This window comes from Parasteatoda tepidariorum, chromosome 1 (genome assembly GCF_043381705.1).
Source record: "Parasteatoda tepidariorum isolate YZ-2023 chromosome 1, CAS_Ptep_4.0, whole genome shotgun sequence".
NCBI classification, from domain to species: Eukaryota; Metazoa; Arthropoda; class Arachnida; order Araneae; family Theridiidae; genus Parasteatoda; species Parasteatoda tepidariorum.
Window position 1 is genome coordinate 68865737 of NC_092204.1, and position 17762 is coordinate 68883498.

At 32.7% G+C, this 17762-nt stretch overlaps 1 protein-coding gene across 1 annotated transcript in view; it reads right to left on the minus strand.

The window, feature by feature from the left end:
- Nucleotides 1-17762, minus strand: part of LOC107438993 (sine oculis-binding protein homolog) — a 102334-nt gene that overhangs the window by 17184 nt on the left and 67388 nt on the right. The window contains exon 3 of the mRNA XM_016051430.4: nucleotides 11504-11593. Coding sequence (XP_015906916.2) covers nucleotides 11504-11593 — 90 coding nt within the window. The remainder of the gene's footprint in view (nucleotides 1-11503; nucleotides 11594-17762) is intronic.

Genomic DNA, 17762 nt, shown 5'->3' on the forward strand with positions numbered 1-17762 from the left:
CTTAGCTCTTGTAGACGGAACTCTTTCGTTTAGAAGTATAGAAAAACGGGTGCCATAAGTTGTCATGATCTAAAGAAGTAATAGAGAAAAATTGGAAAGTTGAGTTTGTAAACAGTTTTAAATTGGACTAAATAGGAAGTATTTAAAATCGAACTGTGAGAAAGTCTACTTGGCTTTTTCCCAGGAGTATGTTTACTTCAATTGTGTGAAATGCTTTGGGAGTAAAAAAAAAGACCAAATTCAGACTTATTTTGACTTTTAAATTTCTTAGGAAAATCCTCTTTAATGAAAGAAGAAAGTTATGTAAAAGAGCGCCGGATTCATGGAAAAAAACACGTATCTGTCATTTCGGCGATGGATAGACTCGTTCTTTTAACGTGGTACCGCTGTAGCACTAAATTATTATTAAAAATCACTTCATAATCGTCTTCTAAAATAATTTAAGTAAAAATGGAGAGAAAGGAATTTTGAAATTAAATTCTTGTAAAATAATTAATAATTTGGAGGAAATTTTTTTTTTTTATAAAGATTATGGAATAAATAATATTGCCTTAAAGTTTTTTTTATTAATTAGAAGTCAGATGTTTATTTCTACTTCTAAAAAGAATTACTTTGTCGGCTTTATTTGAAATTTCTACTTTAATAGCTCTTTTTTATCGCTAGGAAGAAGGATTGCCAATTAAACATAGTTTTCGAGAATAACATAAAAAATAATCCGGTACAGAAATCTAGATTTAATTTTAAAATTCATATACTTAGATCTATTAGCAAATAACTTGGCGTATCAATAAAATGTGTCAACTTAGGGATATTTTGCTTACTTCTTCAAAAGAAAATATTAAATTTTTATTTTTAGCATAAATTAGCTATCTTAATTTTACCTCATTCTACAATACAAAATATAAAGGAAAATCAAAAAATAAATCTCTCTCGTGAAATTTAATTTTGTCGATTAAAAATTGGCATGCATTTGCTTTGCTTTTTAATGTATAAAGCATGAAATCATAATCATAACATGTGATTTGATTTCATAACAGGCACTGAACAGTCCATCAACTTTTTGGGTTTACGGTTTACTTGTAATTTCGAAAGTGGAACAAACTGGAATTCCTGGAACAAGTGTTGGTACTCATCAGCTTGCTTCCATGGTAGTCTTTACATGGAATTAACTCTTATTAACCTTACATGGAGAGGAAAACCACTAAAATATCTCAAAGTTAGCCCGACCGCAAGGGGATTTTAACCCATGACCCGACAACTACTGAAGATACTTTACGTCAGTATTGTGGTTTGTGTGAGCTGGAAGTAGAATTTACGTCTACCAGCCATCGCTGCGATTCGAACTTGGCTACTTTCATGGGAGGTGAGATATGATTAAAATAAATTTTCGGATACCAGAGTTAGAATTTCCGTATGAGTGCAGAATGTAACAAAATAAAATCCTGATTTGGCTATACTGTTTTTCGTATTAAAAAAACATTCGTATTAATTCACAAATGATATTTCGTAGTAAAAAAAAACTTGAGAGTAGGACGCAAAAGTAAAAGAGAATGTAAAAATTTGTATACCTTGCAAAACAAACTTTTTTCGACTATCATTAAATTGAATAATAAAAAATACTTAATAAATATAAAGAATTATATATATTTTTTTTCATGAAAATTTTTTTTCTTGATAAAGGAATTCTCTATTTTGATTCGCTTAAAAAGTATTCGAGATATGGTGAAACGCGCAAAAAATAAAATAAACCCTATGGAACCAAGTTTTCGACCGTTCTCCCGACTAAATTATTGGGCCATTTTTCCCAGATTGCGACTCCTCTTGCCCCCTCCCCCTATATTGAGGATCAGGAAATCAAATCCGTCGAAAAAAGGTCTGTTTATTTGAAGAAAGAATGTTTTTTTTTTTATTATTTTTATTTTAAGTTGCTTATATTTAAAGTTACTGATTCCGTTACTTACATTATCGTCTGCACTTATAATTTTTTTCAACAACCGACCCATTTTTTTCGGGTTTACGACTACTTATGTTCAAATCCATAGCCATATAATGTTGAACCCAATCCAGAAGACAAGGAAACTGCTGGATCAAGCATTGCAAGAAATTTGCCTTCGTGGAGGACTTTTTGATGGAACTAATTCGCATCATGTTACATGGAGTGGAAAACCACGAAAACAATTAGTCCCACGGTTAGTCTAACGGTAAGGGAACTCTAACCCATTATCCGTCTACCGCTAAGGATATTTTAAATAAGAATTCGTATCGACCAGCCATCACTGGGATTCGAATCCGGTTCACCACATTGGAAGGGGAACGCTCTATCCCCTGAGCCATCATGGCTCGCACTTATGATTTAACATATTTAGAGTTAGGCCCTTAGATCATTAATAGTGAGTTTTAGTACATGAAAGATGATTGGATCAAAAGTTATATAAGGCGTTCCATATTTTTTTTCTCCTTTTTAACATTGTACATTAATTGCTGTTAATTGGAATCATTGTTATCATAATCATTATGCAGCTTCTTTGTATACCTATCTACATAAGTTATTTTACTTAGAATTCGAATCTATATTATTTATTATTACAATACCAACCTCCACAATAGGATACCCACAAGTGACGTAGTGTGGGTATCTCAATCATGATTGGTAGTTAAAACATGGCATTTGTTTGTGTTAGAAACTGTTCTTTCCATTCTATTTCGAGTAAACCAAGCCTTTCAAGTATCAATTCTCCTAAGTGACACATTCTAAATTCTTTCACAAAGATTTAAATTCTTTTACCATATATTTACACAGAGACTTAACACAAAGACAGTCACGAAACCATGCGGAACATGAACAAACTAATTATGCATCGAAGTTGGCAGGTACATAAAACAAAAATATATCACGGTTACAATAAAATGCGTAAACAATCAATAAATATAAGTTAAAAAGAAGTTGGCGAGAAAGAATTATATTTCAACTTATTCGATGAGCGATACTGCTCTAAATTAAATTAACTTATCGTTAATTAACAAACTTATATAGAGAAACTTAGCTCAATTTTAATACGCCATTTTGCTGATGAAGATTAGCTGGCGCTGACGTCACAGGTCACATGTGTAGGTATAGGAGGTATTCTTGAAGCGCAAGTACCCACTTAACTGTTAACAATTGGCATCATTTCCATATACTTAAAAAAAAAATTGAAAAAATACAAATTTTAATTGAAATTTCTCGGTTTAAAAAATTTAAATTTTTATCTAATAGAAGAAGAATAAAAGTATATTTCATAGAAACTTGAACTTTGACTTCACAAAACACTTTAAAAATAACCATAGCCTTCATTGGTTCCTTATTTCTTCATGATCTCCTTTTGGAGGTAAATATTAACAACTTTCTTATTACTACCGTAAAAACATACAAAAAGTTATTGATATCACGATTTTTTTGGAGAAGGTGTTTATCCAATGAAATTGAACCTTTGGGCTACATCCGCGTTTCGGGCCTAGTCACGATCAGGCCCTCCAGCTTTAGAACCATTGAGAGGGCAACTTAAAATAAGAGAGGGCCCTTCTGAAAGTGGGTAGGTAAATGCTGTGAAATGGTCTTCGGAGGCGGAGTAAGCAAAACGAAAGTACAGACTGCCCATCATTACCTGGCGTTCTTTTTTTCGTTCCTTCATAGATTGGCGCCCTGTCATTTATTTTGATTTATACATTTGGATAGCTGGATTGCAATGACACGATTGCGATCGCCAAGTGCTCAATTTCAACGTGGTGCTGAATTTCCAATGAGGCTCTTAATTGGGAAATAGCTAAAGGGGAGAAAGTTTTGTGTTGGCGATTTCCGAATAAATGATGTAACTCTTCCAATTAAATCTGAGGCGTGAATGGTTTTAGATTTGCAGTTTTTTTATCATTATTTTCAATGACTTTCCAACTCGTTAGAGTAGTTAAATTTTAACTCAACCACAGTGACGGCAGACTATATATATTTCAATGGTTTCTTGACTGCCACACATAATTAGACTTTCAGCCAAACCATTTTATAGCCAAATAAAAATTATCCTCCTTCAACCGGTCGTTTAAATTATCGTCATCGTACTTTAATTATCTTAAATATTTAATAAATACTATTTAATTACAGATGCAGAACCTAAAAAAGATGAAAATAATAAAATAAAAAACTTAAGAACTACGTTTTCTAAGTGAATTAAAAAACGATTAAATAAACCGAATTTTTCTCAAATCAAAAATGAAAAGTTTGAGGCACTTTTAAAATAAACACATAAAATTCCCCTCAAGTTTTCCGAGAGTGATGTGTTGTACGTTTATCGTTTTTGGTCTGACAAAAATATAATTATTTTCTATTTCTTAGTGCAAATGAAAAACGTAGTTCCTAAAGTTCTTATTTTAAATAGTTGAACATAATAACAATTTAAAGGGTAATAACATTGTAAAACAACGCATTGTAAACAAATTATTTTCAACAAAAAAACAGAATTTACTGTTACGAATAACAAATAAAATATAATTACTGTTACTTTGAATGATTGAATTAGAGAAATTAGTGAAATTTGTGCTGACGATTTCGAATAGATATCTAACTCTTCTAATTAAATCTAAGGCGTGAATAGTTTTATATTATCGTTTAAGTCAGATAGAATTTCAGTAGCCATTTTATAGCAAATATAAAATTATCCTCCATCAACCTATTGTTCAAATTATCATTTTTAATTATCATTTTCAATTATCATTTAATACTTTAATTAAATTAACAGTATTTAAAAGCAAAAGCATTCCCGCAACAGCCCTTTGAGACCCAAGGGGATCATGATGATAGGGCTCCACAATTTCGTGACCAAACTGCATGATTGTGGCAATGTGGTCAGTGCTGCGCACAGGCCGCCTTTTCTTCCCAGACAAGCTGGTACCCATCGATTTGAAGCTGGGTGGATTACAAGTCGCCATTGGGGATCCTACCCCAGCTCTTCACAATGACAGCTCAGTGCTCAGTGCCTTTACCACTAAGCCATCGCAGCTCAATAATAATATTTATTAATTAATTTATTTAAAATTATTTAATTAATTAATTTATTTTTTATTTATTATTTAATTAATGTTATTTAATTTCAGACAAAGAATTAAAAAAAGAAAATAATGAAATAAAATGTTTAAGAGCTACGTTTTTCAAGTGAATTAAATAAAGATTAAATAGTTCGACTTTTTAGAGTAGCTAAATTTTAACTGGACGACAATGCTGGCAGAGAATACAAGTTTTAATGGCTTTTCGACTGCCACAATTCGTTATTAATTATTATCGTTATTAATTATTATCATCAATGTTTAAATAATTTATAGTTTAATATTTTATTGGTTTATTATGTTACACGGTGAACCGTGGCTGCTCAGGGGATAGAGCTCTTGCGTCCCAATGAGGTGAACCGGTTCGAATCCGTGCACCCGGCTCGCATCAACCCCAGTGCGAACTAAAAATATCGTCAGTGGTAGACGAATCATGAATTAAAGACCCTTGCCATCATGCTAACAGTGGGAGATTTTTATCTTCATTTAACGCAAATACGAGTCAGTTCCCTCAAAAAGTCCTTCACAAAGACAAATTTCTCCCAATACTTGATCCACGAGTTCCCTTGTCTTCTGGATTGTCTTTAAAATTACAAGGCTTCGGAGTTGAACATTGGTAATCTTAAATTCAAAACTGGATCGACTGTTCGACGACGGTTTTAAAATGAGATATAACACAACCTTAAACCTTAAATGTATCATATGCACGATATCGTTTTTCTTCATATCTGATCCATAGTATTTTGACAAAGCGATGACCCTATAAACTAGCTCAAGGATATATATTTTTCCATAATTTATCTTAATTACAATCCTAACCATTGAAAATTTCCTGAGTTTCACTAATTGCAGGCAGAAGGGACGTATAATAAGTTTAGTTTCATTACGTCCATAAATATCGCCAAATCTCCAACCAGATTCATTTACAAAAGGAAAAGACACTAAATAACAAACATAATTACACCATCATTTTCCCCACTGATGAGTACACTGAAAAGTTTCGAACAGTCTTCTGTTCCCAAACTACAATCAATCAGAAGCAAAGAGGACTCATCGGGCAAAATTCCAAGGAGAGGGTCTAAAGAAGATCCCCAAATTTGCATCTTTCTACCTACAGATTCTGACCAGAACACCTACAACAACGAATGACGATGTATGATTTATTCGTGGGCGGCCATCCATTTCTCGTCCACCCCCTAAATGTAATTTTGATGGAGTTTCGATTAAAAGAGCATTATTGTCATCACCGTCATAATGACGCTTCATTGGTGGGGGTTGATGCAAGGTTGAAACATTTTTCGGACTGGTCAGTGATTCCATATTCATTAGAGGGACATCATTTGGTTATGAGTGGGAACCTCCTGACCACGATGGTGTTTTGACTCGATGCTCTAACTGATTATAGCTGGACATTCTTGAAAGGGTTGAGTAATTGTCATTGATGTCCGATGCAAATTTTGAGTGGACATTTGGCGGCCAGTTTCTTGATAGAGCGTCACGCGCTCATGCTAATTTAGAAAATTTTGAAAGTTTTATCATTATCTCGAGTGTGATTTGATTTTAGAGCACGCACGGAAATTCCAACAGGTGTTCTTTCTGGAATAATTTATATACACATTAAGAAAATGATGCCATTAGGGAGTTTAATATATTTTTCACATTGAATAAAATAAATTTTCTGTAATAACTAAATCTAAGATTATATCTATGAATTTAAACGAAATAATTTTCATAAATATTACCTCAAACCAATTGTTAAATAATAAGAATTAATTAACTGAGTAAAATTAATACTTTGCCGGCGCTTACCAACCGATAGCCTATATCTATAAGCTATCAGTTGATTAACAAATAAATTTCATTTATCATTTATATCATGAAATAATAAGATTTTATATAAGCTAATTAACCTATAATATATCAGAAAACAAAATATTTAATCTGAGCATACGCAGATACTCCAGTGCGATAGTTCGAACGGCAGTTCTGCGGCCGAGCGTATGCTGTTGGATCACTTGCAGACAGTAAGATGTTAATTTTTAAAATAAGTTAACTTAAAACTACTGCAGTACAGATATTTTGAGAAATAGTAATAGATCTCATTTGTTGATAGCTGTTTAAAGCAATCAGAAAGTGAATGATTTCAATTATTTATTTTAACTTGAGTGCTACAAAGGGCAATTTTGTAATAACAATTTCTTACCAAGCACTGTTTCTCCATTGAATGCTATGAGTGACTTGAGGACAGAGTGGAAAAGCAATCATGCAGATTGAATTGGAAACTAAATTTCGGGGTCGAAATTTGGGAAGGTTAACTTATCTGTTAACTTTGTTAAACAAATCAATTTTTTATCCAAGTAAGAAGCTCCGTTCCATCTCGCTCGTCTCGTCAACCCCCGTAATTGATTCTCATTCGTCATTGTTTATATTTCTCCTGAAACTTAAATATTTCCCAGAAAAAAACTTAATATTTCTGTACCAAAATAGGGAGTTATTGTAGCTTTATGAAAGAACATTTTGTTAATGAGTTAATCGCAAGCAGACAATTACTTAGATTTTAAAAATAATCATCTGTACTTGAAAAAAATATACAGACAGGCAGGCAGGTAGACAGACATACAGATAGATAGATAGATACAGTCCCTGGCCAAATTATTAGACGCACTGTTAGATTCTATGTGAAAAAAAAATCTTAATTATCAGTTGATACTATACAGCTTTATTGCTTTTACATGACTGAAACCGGTTTGAACTTGTTTACATTCGTGTATCAGTTGGTTGAATTAAACGATATATAATGTAAGTTTGACGACTGGATAAATAAGACGATATATTATATAAATATAGAATTTTTATTATATCAGGTATTATATTAGTATATTGTAATAATTAAACCAAATTATTAGAGGAACTATAGTTTTTTAATGTTTACATGTTTTGTACGAGTTAGTGTGTAATACTTTTATAGTTAAACATACATGTAATGGGCTTTTATTCAGGAGATTTTTCATGCACTTCCTATTTGCATTTATTTTTAACATCTTATTTACATTTCTAAACATAAATTTTTACCAATTAATTTTGATATTGACACTAGACAAGCTTTTAACAAACAATATATGTTTGGTTCAAAGTTATTTTCATAATCCCTTTTTTGTTTTCTTTTTTTTAATGTAACAACCAATGATAATGCAAAGTGAGTTTGAAAAAAATGAAATCTAGAATCTGTGAAACATCGGAAAACTTATTACAAGTTAGCTTAGTAATCGGTATGTTGGAGGAATTAATCAGTAGTTCAATCTGCAGTTTTGCACTTAGACGCGATTGTAACATTTTTTTTTAAATCTGGAAAAATTAACATTTTTCAAAAATCGATTAACATGCGCTTCTATTTTACTCTTATCTTTTCAATAAATCGAATAGCATTAAACAAATGTTTAAAAAAAAAATTTTATTGTCCTAAAAAATTTGAATTGACTCATAACAAGAATTCAAAAAACAATAGCTTACATAGCGAACCAATAACAATTATTAGGGAAACAATAACAAAAACTAATCCTGACGATGTGCACTAACTGCCCTAGAAGTTGTTGCAACAGTTATGCGAATCTCTGTAAAATATATAGTTTTTAAACTTTTGCATTTCGAGAAAAAATAGACTAAAAATGTCAATTAAAGGGAAAAAAAGGAAATAGAAAAACTATAGCTTTGAGAAAGAAACTGATTGCAAATTTGAAATCAGCGATACAAAAGTATTTCAGATCTGGTAAAAAAAATCTCTTGCTTCAGAAAACAAACAAAAAAATGTTCCCTAATGTAACCTAAGACAATAATAATGAAACATTTATGTTCACCTGTACTTAAGACTTTCCTATCAATTATTATTTTTGTTCCATTTTTCAAGTTTTGACTAAATTTTTAATACGTATTAAACTGCCATAGACTTTGAAATGTCACAAATCTCTGGTTTGGTCAGTTTCTGACATAATTAACATTTGGTCACAAATTTTGATTTCTTTTAAAATTCAGGGTAATAATATAAACTATATGTATTTAAGTAATATGATGGTAATGTAAACAGTCGGTATTAATACAAAAGACTTTATTCAAATTTTGTAATAATTTAGGCGAAATAATAAGGAATTCAGCATCTAATGCTATGGAATTTATTTATTCTTCTCATCAAGAAGCATTTTGTGTTTTTAAAAGTTATTATTCAGGAAAACTAAAGCTATTATTCCAAAAATGTTGTGTGGAATGTGTTTTCCAAAATTCGATTGCACTGAAACAGGAATAACAAAGGGGTTGGCATTTCAGTGGCAATTGGAACTAATACAATCAGGGAAATGTTTTGGTTCTGAGCTGAATATCGATCCTCCCACACCGTGTTCCTGACAGCGAGGGCCTCCTCTTTACCAAATATTCGAATAATTAATGTTCCACTTCGAACACACTTGACAGTTTGAGCGAAATCGTCTGCTTTTTTTTTATTTAACTGTTTCGTTTATTGTTGTTTGTTCAAATAATTTCTTCTGGGATTGGAGTAATGTCTACAGATAAATCATCCAAACACGTGGAATCTTTGAGAAGTAACACCTCAAAAAAGGGAAAAGTGGGGACGTAGTTCGCCCGAAAGTAATTAGTGAATACGTAGAAACAATTGGGGATAGAGAAAAATAGGGAAGAAAAAAAAGTATTGCGACTGATTGCTTTGATTAAACAAGTTTGGACCTAATTACGAAGTAATGGGGGGTAATTACGGTTGCAGTTATTTTTTTACTCCGGGTTCTTGAAATTTAAAAGTTTTCTCGCAATGGCAGGACTTTCGTAAGTCCGGAATACGTCGGAAAACTTGCTAAGTGGATTTGTGTTTCTCGGTGAGTCGTTTTGAAAAATTGAGACACAGGAGTTCAAATTAAATTGCGTGTGAATCCTTCATGTTTTCATCTTTGATTTTTTTCTTCTTCAGATTTTTTCGTTAATTACTTAATGTCTTAGGTAAAATAGAAAACTTATTTGTCGGGGGAAATATTTCAAATTTAAATTTTTACGAAGAATTGCAAGTTATAAAAATCAATATTTTCCAATTTAGAACCACTTAAGGAACCATGTAGATTACATTTTTCCCCTGTCGCTAGTAGTATGCAAAGCAAACTATGTAGAAAATATAAAATCTCAGAAGAAATATTTTATGAAAGAAGTAAATAGATTTTAATGCTGTATTTTTTCTTTGCTTTATAGATCTATATCTATGCAAATTTAATTTTTGAAAATCTGGTTAAAAAATTTTTTAATTGTTTTTTATCTTGCCTTTCTCATCTTGAAAACTGATCATCAGATTTTGATAACGTTTATGTTTTGTTTTTACTTCACTAAAGTACTTAGTATTAAAGTACTTAATTCATTTAATTATTTATTTTAGTTCAAATTGTATCAAAGTTAAAATTACTCAGTGTACAATGAAATATACATTTTTAAAATGAACGTAAAATCTCTGACAACATTAAAATTAAAGAAAAATATTTAGGAACACAAAAAAATTTTTTTACCTCACGTGTAACTTCGACTGATAATGGTGAATTTAAGTATTGTTTAAAATATATTGTTAGTTAATTTAAGAACTGTTTTAAAGATAATATCGATATTATTTATGAAATAACGTTGGTTAATATAAGTGCTTTTTAAAAGATAGTGTAAGTGTATACATATTGCTTAAAAGATATTATTAGTTAATTTAAATATTGTTTAAAAGATAGTGTCAGTGTATTTAAATATTTTTTAAAGATATATTGGTAGTTTATTTAAGTACTAGAAAGACTGAAATTTAGTATATACCTGTATTGCCCAAAAGCAGTCAAAATGACTGGATAGTAAAAGAATAACTAATGTGTAAATAAATTTGTTTCATTAATGCTTCATATTTTTTATATTATTTACAGTTATATAACAAGTTTTTAGTAAATATTAACAATAAAAAAATTTACTTCACTTGGAAAGAAAGTTATTTATGCATTATTAATTGTACATTTTTTGAAATTGAAAAAGAAGTTAAAAAGCAATCGAAATTACTACCTTGGGCAATCTAGAAAATGTTACTGAAATGTATTGTTTAAAAAAGTGTACCCAAACTGTTAGCATATAATAATTTCTATCCTGATTCACTATTTAACTATCACTATTTAACTATCCTGATTCACTATATTCGTAATTTACTTTAATCAACCAATATGTTATTTAACAAAAGGTTATGCGGAACTCAACTATTAAATGTGTAATGCAGTATTTTTATATACAACTAATAAATGTTCAGTTTTTTTATATACAACTATTAAATGTGTAATGTAGTACTCTTATAAAAAACTATTAAATGTGTATTTATTCCTCCTATAATTACCTACAATTATTAAGACATGCATATTATGTTACTTACCAGGCGCTCCTGGATGTTTGGTAATATTTGAAAGTGCTGATACCATTTGCTGATGTTGCCTGGCAACTTCGTCGGAAGCTGTTGATGAAGCTGAAAAAAGAAAATGCAAATACAATTTGAAAAAGAAAAAATAATATTGAAACAAAAATAGCTTAAAAGTTTATCACGGGTTAAAAAGATTGAAAATTACTTCATAAGTTTCAGCTAAGTTTTATATTTTATAGTTCTAAGATTAAAAGTTTTAGAATAACATAGTAAAATAACTGTAGGAAATTTAAATAATCAAAAAAAAATTATAATAATAATAATAACTCACAAGCTAGGGTGCTTAGCCAGTTTAGAATTACACTATTTCGATTGCAGAAGTATTTAGGAATGATCTTTACACACCTTTATACACACACAAATATAAGGTGTCACGAAATTCATGATACTTATGTTAGGGGTGATAGAAGACAACTAGACAAGCACATATCAGCATATAATCTATGGTCCGAATGCACGTCCTAAAGCGCTAAAGGGCGCGGACTTTTTTTTTGGTGCTGAACTTTTTCTTGTGGGGTCATCTGAAGAGCCTAATCTATCGCCGAGGTGACTCAGGGAATAGAGCGTTCGCCTTCCAATGAGGTGAACTACTAGTTCGAATGGTCGATTCGAATTCCATACCCGGTTCGTACCGACCACAATGCTGACTTAAAACATCTTCAGTGGTACACGGATGAGGGGTTAGAGTCCCCTTGCCACCAGGCTAAGTGGTCTTCCTCACCATGTAACGCAAATGTGGGTTAGTTCCATTAAAAAGTTCTCCTCGATGGCAATTTTTTTTCTATACTTGATCTAGGAGTTCCCTTGTCTTCAGGATTAGGCTCAAAATTACAAGGCTACGGAGTTGAACATTGGTAGTCGTAAACTCAGAATTAGGTCGGCTGTTCAACACCGATTATAAAATAAAATGGTTCAATAGATTCTACTAAAAACCTTGCTTCTCGGATATCCGTAGCTGCTGACATCATAAGCCTGTTTTCCCGATGAAGGGCGGTCACTACTTCGAATTCGTGAAGCCTATCTAAATCTTAGCAATTTTGAACAGTTTCTGTTATGAGGAACTTTGTGTCGTGTAATTTAATTTTAATGAATAAATGTTTTCATCATTTAATGAAATGTCTCTTTCTTCATTTTATCGCTTTCTTTTCATTAAATTATATAGTAATTTATATGATATTGCTGTAAAAACTATATATATATATAATAGCGATTTCAATAAACTATTGAAATAGACTGGAAATAGCTTGTTCGAATAAAATAAAAAATAAATGATTTTGCATAGTGAGGAAAAACTAAATTATCTTTCTGAAAATCCTGTTTTAAATTTTGCATTGGTTTAGTTTTGTCAACGAAGAAAAATTGCTAAAATTCTAAAATGACACCCGCAATATGTCTATCATTTTGATTGGTTACAGTTATAAATTTTGAATGTTTCAAAAGGTATTAATTGACCAAATAGAATATATGTCTACCTTCAGTTTATTTGTAAAAATCATGAACGATAATCTACTCTGACAAGTTTCTCATAGACCAACAGGACCATATGCTCTCACCAGCACTAAAAGGAAACGGTTAGTTGATACGGTAGATTTAAATATTAGTTGGCATGGCACTCTACAGTTTATAAGTTAGTGCCTCAGTCGTATTCTTGTTTACGTCTAAACGATTATACTTGTAGTGTGAATGACTAATACTTCTCTGGGTTCCATAGCTCTTTGATTTGATTTTAATAAAAATTTAGTTATTAGCTTCATTTTAATAAAAATTGTTGAATAAAGATAGGATCACGTATATTATAGTAACGTTTTGAATTTTTTTTTATTGTGCTTTTATTTAGAAACATAAATTTCTCTGAGGTAAAAATCAATAAGATTTAAATATTCTCTTTCTCCGTTTACAGTCTGATAGTTAGGTTACGAGAGAGAAAGCTTCCAAAGGAATAGACACTGCAATGTCTTTAAAAATGTAGAATAAATAAAATAATAATTTTTATTTATTCCCCATTCGATTCGTCGTTTGGAAGACTTACAAAGATGATAAATTTCGTTCTTTTAAATGTTTCTCCTCGCTTCTTTTTAAACATTTATTTCGGTTTCAAATTATATACTCTTAACTATTCTAACTGATGAATTGTTAGAGGAAACTTGAAAATTTTAACTCGAACACGAGACCAAAACAAAAGAATTCCAAACGATTGTCGCAATTTCATTCTTTTCTAAAAATGTTCTTTTGGCAACATTCTTGAAAAGTCGTTTGAAAAATGTCGTCTGCTAAAACTATCCAGGAATGGGAGTGGGGAATAAGAACACTACGAAAGTAAACAAGGCACACCGCAGGAAGAATGTGGGCGAAAGAGAAGAACGAAGAAAAGGGGTATATGGACCGGGGGTGAAACAAAGTTAACGACGTCATTACGCTGATCTGAGGGGGTTAGCTAGGCGTGGCCCGTCGCCATCATTAGCTGTAATTAACAGAACCAGGTGACAAATGCGAATTTATCGGCGGGGCGAACATTTATTACTGGGAAAGCAAACGTCAAAAGGGAAGAAAGGGGGGCTTCTGGACGTCGGATTCGCATGTCGGACCCGCCCAGAACCAAACGATACCGGGGATCTCAAAAATCTTCTTCCCGAAGAAGAATAAAAACTAAAAAGACGATCGAAAACGAGAGCGACAACTCTTGCCAAGTCGTTTGTCAAAGTAGAACTCTCGAATTCTGTCGATAAAGGCGTTGCCACTAGAATTGTGTCCTCAGTCATAAAAGTGATTTTTCTTATTCCACTTTTTTTTAATTTGTATATTATATCATTTGTTCGGTTAAAATAAACTAATGTAAATTCAAAATTACAAGTTCCGAAAAGTGAGGTTACATGTCATTGAAAATTGGGTGAAACACTGGATTTTTTTTTTGCTTTTCCTTTTATCCTTGGTAAGATAACATGAAAAAGGAATAAAAAAGTTCTTGTATTGATTGTGAAACACTTTATAATGTTTATAATGCATCTTTTAGCTTGAGGAACATTCTTTTGTCGAAGAATTTGTTTAAATACGAAATATTCTTTTATTCATTTATAGCTAATGATAAAGAACTAATATTGTCACAATTAAAAAATAAGCGGAATATTATCATTTAAATATTATAAAGTAAGATAACTGCGTAAACAAAAAGCTAAATTTTCGGATGAAATTTTCTTAGAATCTTTTACGCTTTCACTCGCAGATGCGTTCTAGATTGAGCTAATGTAAACAAAAATTTTCATCAGAAAAATTTTTCTATGTGGAGAAAACTTTCTGGAAATGATATCCTTCACCGAAATACAATGAAGAAGGCTCTCCATTTAAGACTTCCGTTTTCCGCACCCACACCTAATGGAGGTGCACTTGTGAGCACTCTACGTGGCCACCGTGTGCCGAGATCAGAAATAGAGCTCAGACATTTTCTTTCTATAAACACCAAGCACTTTTATTTTTCCTTGCTTCGAATTATTACCTCAATCCTGTGACAGATGACTCGGATCAATCAGAGTCTGACGGGAAGTTCTACTTCAGTTTAGAGAAAGTCCAAAAGAAGTGGATTGTGAAAGCAATAATTTTAAATCAACAGTTGATTAGCATATAAGCAATAAACGAAAGAGCTTTGGGAGCAAAAGTTTGTTCAGAGATAAATGTAGATCACAATAGAGCTTGAGGGTAAAATTAATCAACGGAACACCGTTATGGAAGAGAAGGGATTCATAAAAAGGCTTTTAATAGATAACAATGAAACAAATTTCGAAAATTCAGATGTGACTACTAAAGGAGTTCCCATAAGAACCAAAATAAAACACGAAGGCACGTTATCTGCTCACGAACACACCCTGACAGTCAGACCGCATAAAGAAAAAACCACGTCAGAAGAGACTAAAGAAATTGGTCCAGAATATTGTTGATCTTGCGAAACTAAAGCTTTAGATTAAAAGGTTAAAGAAAATTCGCTGTGCTTCGATTGAAAACCAAACTGAAATCGTGACACTGCTAAAACAATAATTAAAAGGTGGTCCTTGGGGACAAATACTCCTGCTGCAAGCCGGCAATTAGAAAACCTCAACTAATCCAGTACGAAGCAGATGGTGAGCTTGAAGAGAACAAACATAGGCAGACAAAAAAGTTCAAAATAAGGTCGAAAAAAGTGCAGACAAAGCGGCATGCTTTTCTATGATGGAGAGAATGGGTAACCATTGGGTCATCTTAATTATTAAAGCTCAGCATTTCAGTTATGCTGCAGAACAAGTTAAAAGTTGGATGGAAAAGAGTCACGACTAAGAGAGTATTACGATGGTTTAAGTGTTACAGAATAGGCTATTAAGCGGAAGTCCGGAAACTTCCGGATGCTTCCGTTACGTTTAACAAATTCAGGAATACGAAGGAAGGCAATGAGATGTTTGTTACAAACATAATCTTTGCAAATCATTGCTCAACATGCAGCACTGTCCTTCTATCTTCTACCAAAGATAGATTCAAGGAAGAAACACTTGCGGCAGAGCTTAACCATGGCTCTGTGTTCAGCGTAAGATGGCGCTAAGCGCGCCACAGACAGAAACCACTACTTCAACTTCGAACTTTGGGTTAACCGTAAGAACCGTAAGTAACTTCTCATTTATGTATATCCGCCGACCAGTCTGTATAGGGGGCAGGGAACTGTCCTTGCATCAGAAAGGTTCTGGGTTCGAATCCCGGGCAAGGCATGGATGTTTCTTTCCCTCCTGTGTTCTATGTCCTTTCTCCTTTGTGTGTGAATGTGACCCGCCCTATAAACGGGTTGTGGTAGTGTGACGTGGGCGAAGCTGTTCCACCGCCGTGGCTTCGCCACAGGTCCCACTGGGTAACGAAAAGAGAATTAGCAGTTCTGGCACTTTCTGTGGCCAATGGGCAATAGCTCCAAGTGCCCGCCATTAAGAAGAAAAAAAAATAATTGTATATCCTAGAAATTGTCTTTATTAAAGTTTATGTTTAAATAATGAATTAACCATCATTATTAAGCTACACGAACATGAACATTGGTGACCTTCGGACGTGATGTGAACACGCCTATCTTGACAGTAACGCCCACTTTGATCTGGAAACGCCTACTTCGATGGATGGTCCACATTGAACAGTTGACTTGCTACTTGTAACTGCGACATTATCCACCTCCTCGTGCTGTTGCTACTGAGTACACATCAGTACATCAGTACTCACACACAACGTACAACGCATTCACTCGACTGCTAAAGGCAACACTGGAGCGACCACCACTGTGAACTTAATACAGCTCTCACAAACAGCAAAAAGTACGGTGATCTTAATACAGCTCTCTCGGCTCCTCACAAAAATTGGAATGAATCAACTAGCGGTATCCATCGAATTCTATCCCAGATATAATTCTGGTGGGGGAGTACTGTAGCGTATCTACCACTACAAAATTACAACTACAATTCACAAGTATATAAGACATGTTAATTCGATTCTATGCTGAGAGTACCTTTTCATAGATGAAAGTTGACATCTACACGAACATGAACACACTTAACACTGAACCATTTTGAACCAAGGATCTTTGGCCGGCTCTAAAGGCCTGTTCATACAATCCAATATTGATTGAAATGATGGAATTTTATTTAGCTTATGTGGTGTAAACGATCATCCAAGTTTTTGGTTCAAGCTCTTGGATGATAGTAGAGCATGTTCTACTTTTCGTCCAAGTTTTTCCTTCCATAACCAATCAGCTTCTAAAGTTGATTGACGTCAGCGAGAGGACATACGATTATTTCATTTTCTTATAAATTTTCATATACTCTAATCTAAATAAATTAAATCTGTTAGGATCCATTTGTGTTATTATGAATTTATATGACGTAATTTTGCTTTCATGCTAGTATGATTTTTATAATCTTGAGTATGAAGAATGCGATGCTCCAACTTTCAATCACACCAATTAATAACATTTTAGAACTTGGTTAATGTCCTCGGATCATCCAATTTCTTGGACAGAGGAATTCCTCCAAGTTCTTGGATTCATGAACTTGGACCGTATAAATAGCCTTAACTGAGTGTTCGTTAATTATTTGTAAATAAACGTGCAGTCTGTGGTGAGAAGCCATGCTTGGCATTTTTCTGGCTAGGAATCGATCCGTAGGTCACGATGTAGTGGGTATCTCTCTGCTGTTGGCCGCCTCGAAATTTTCCAGAGCTTGCC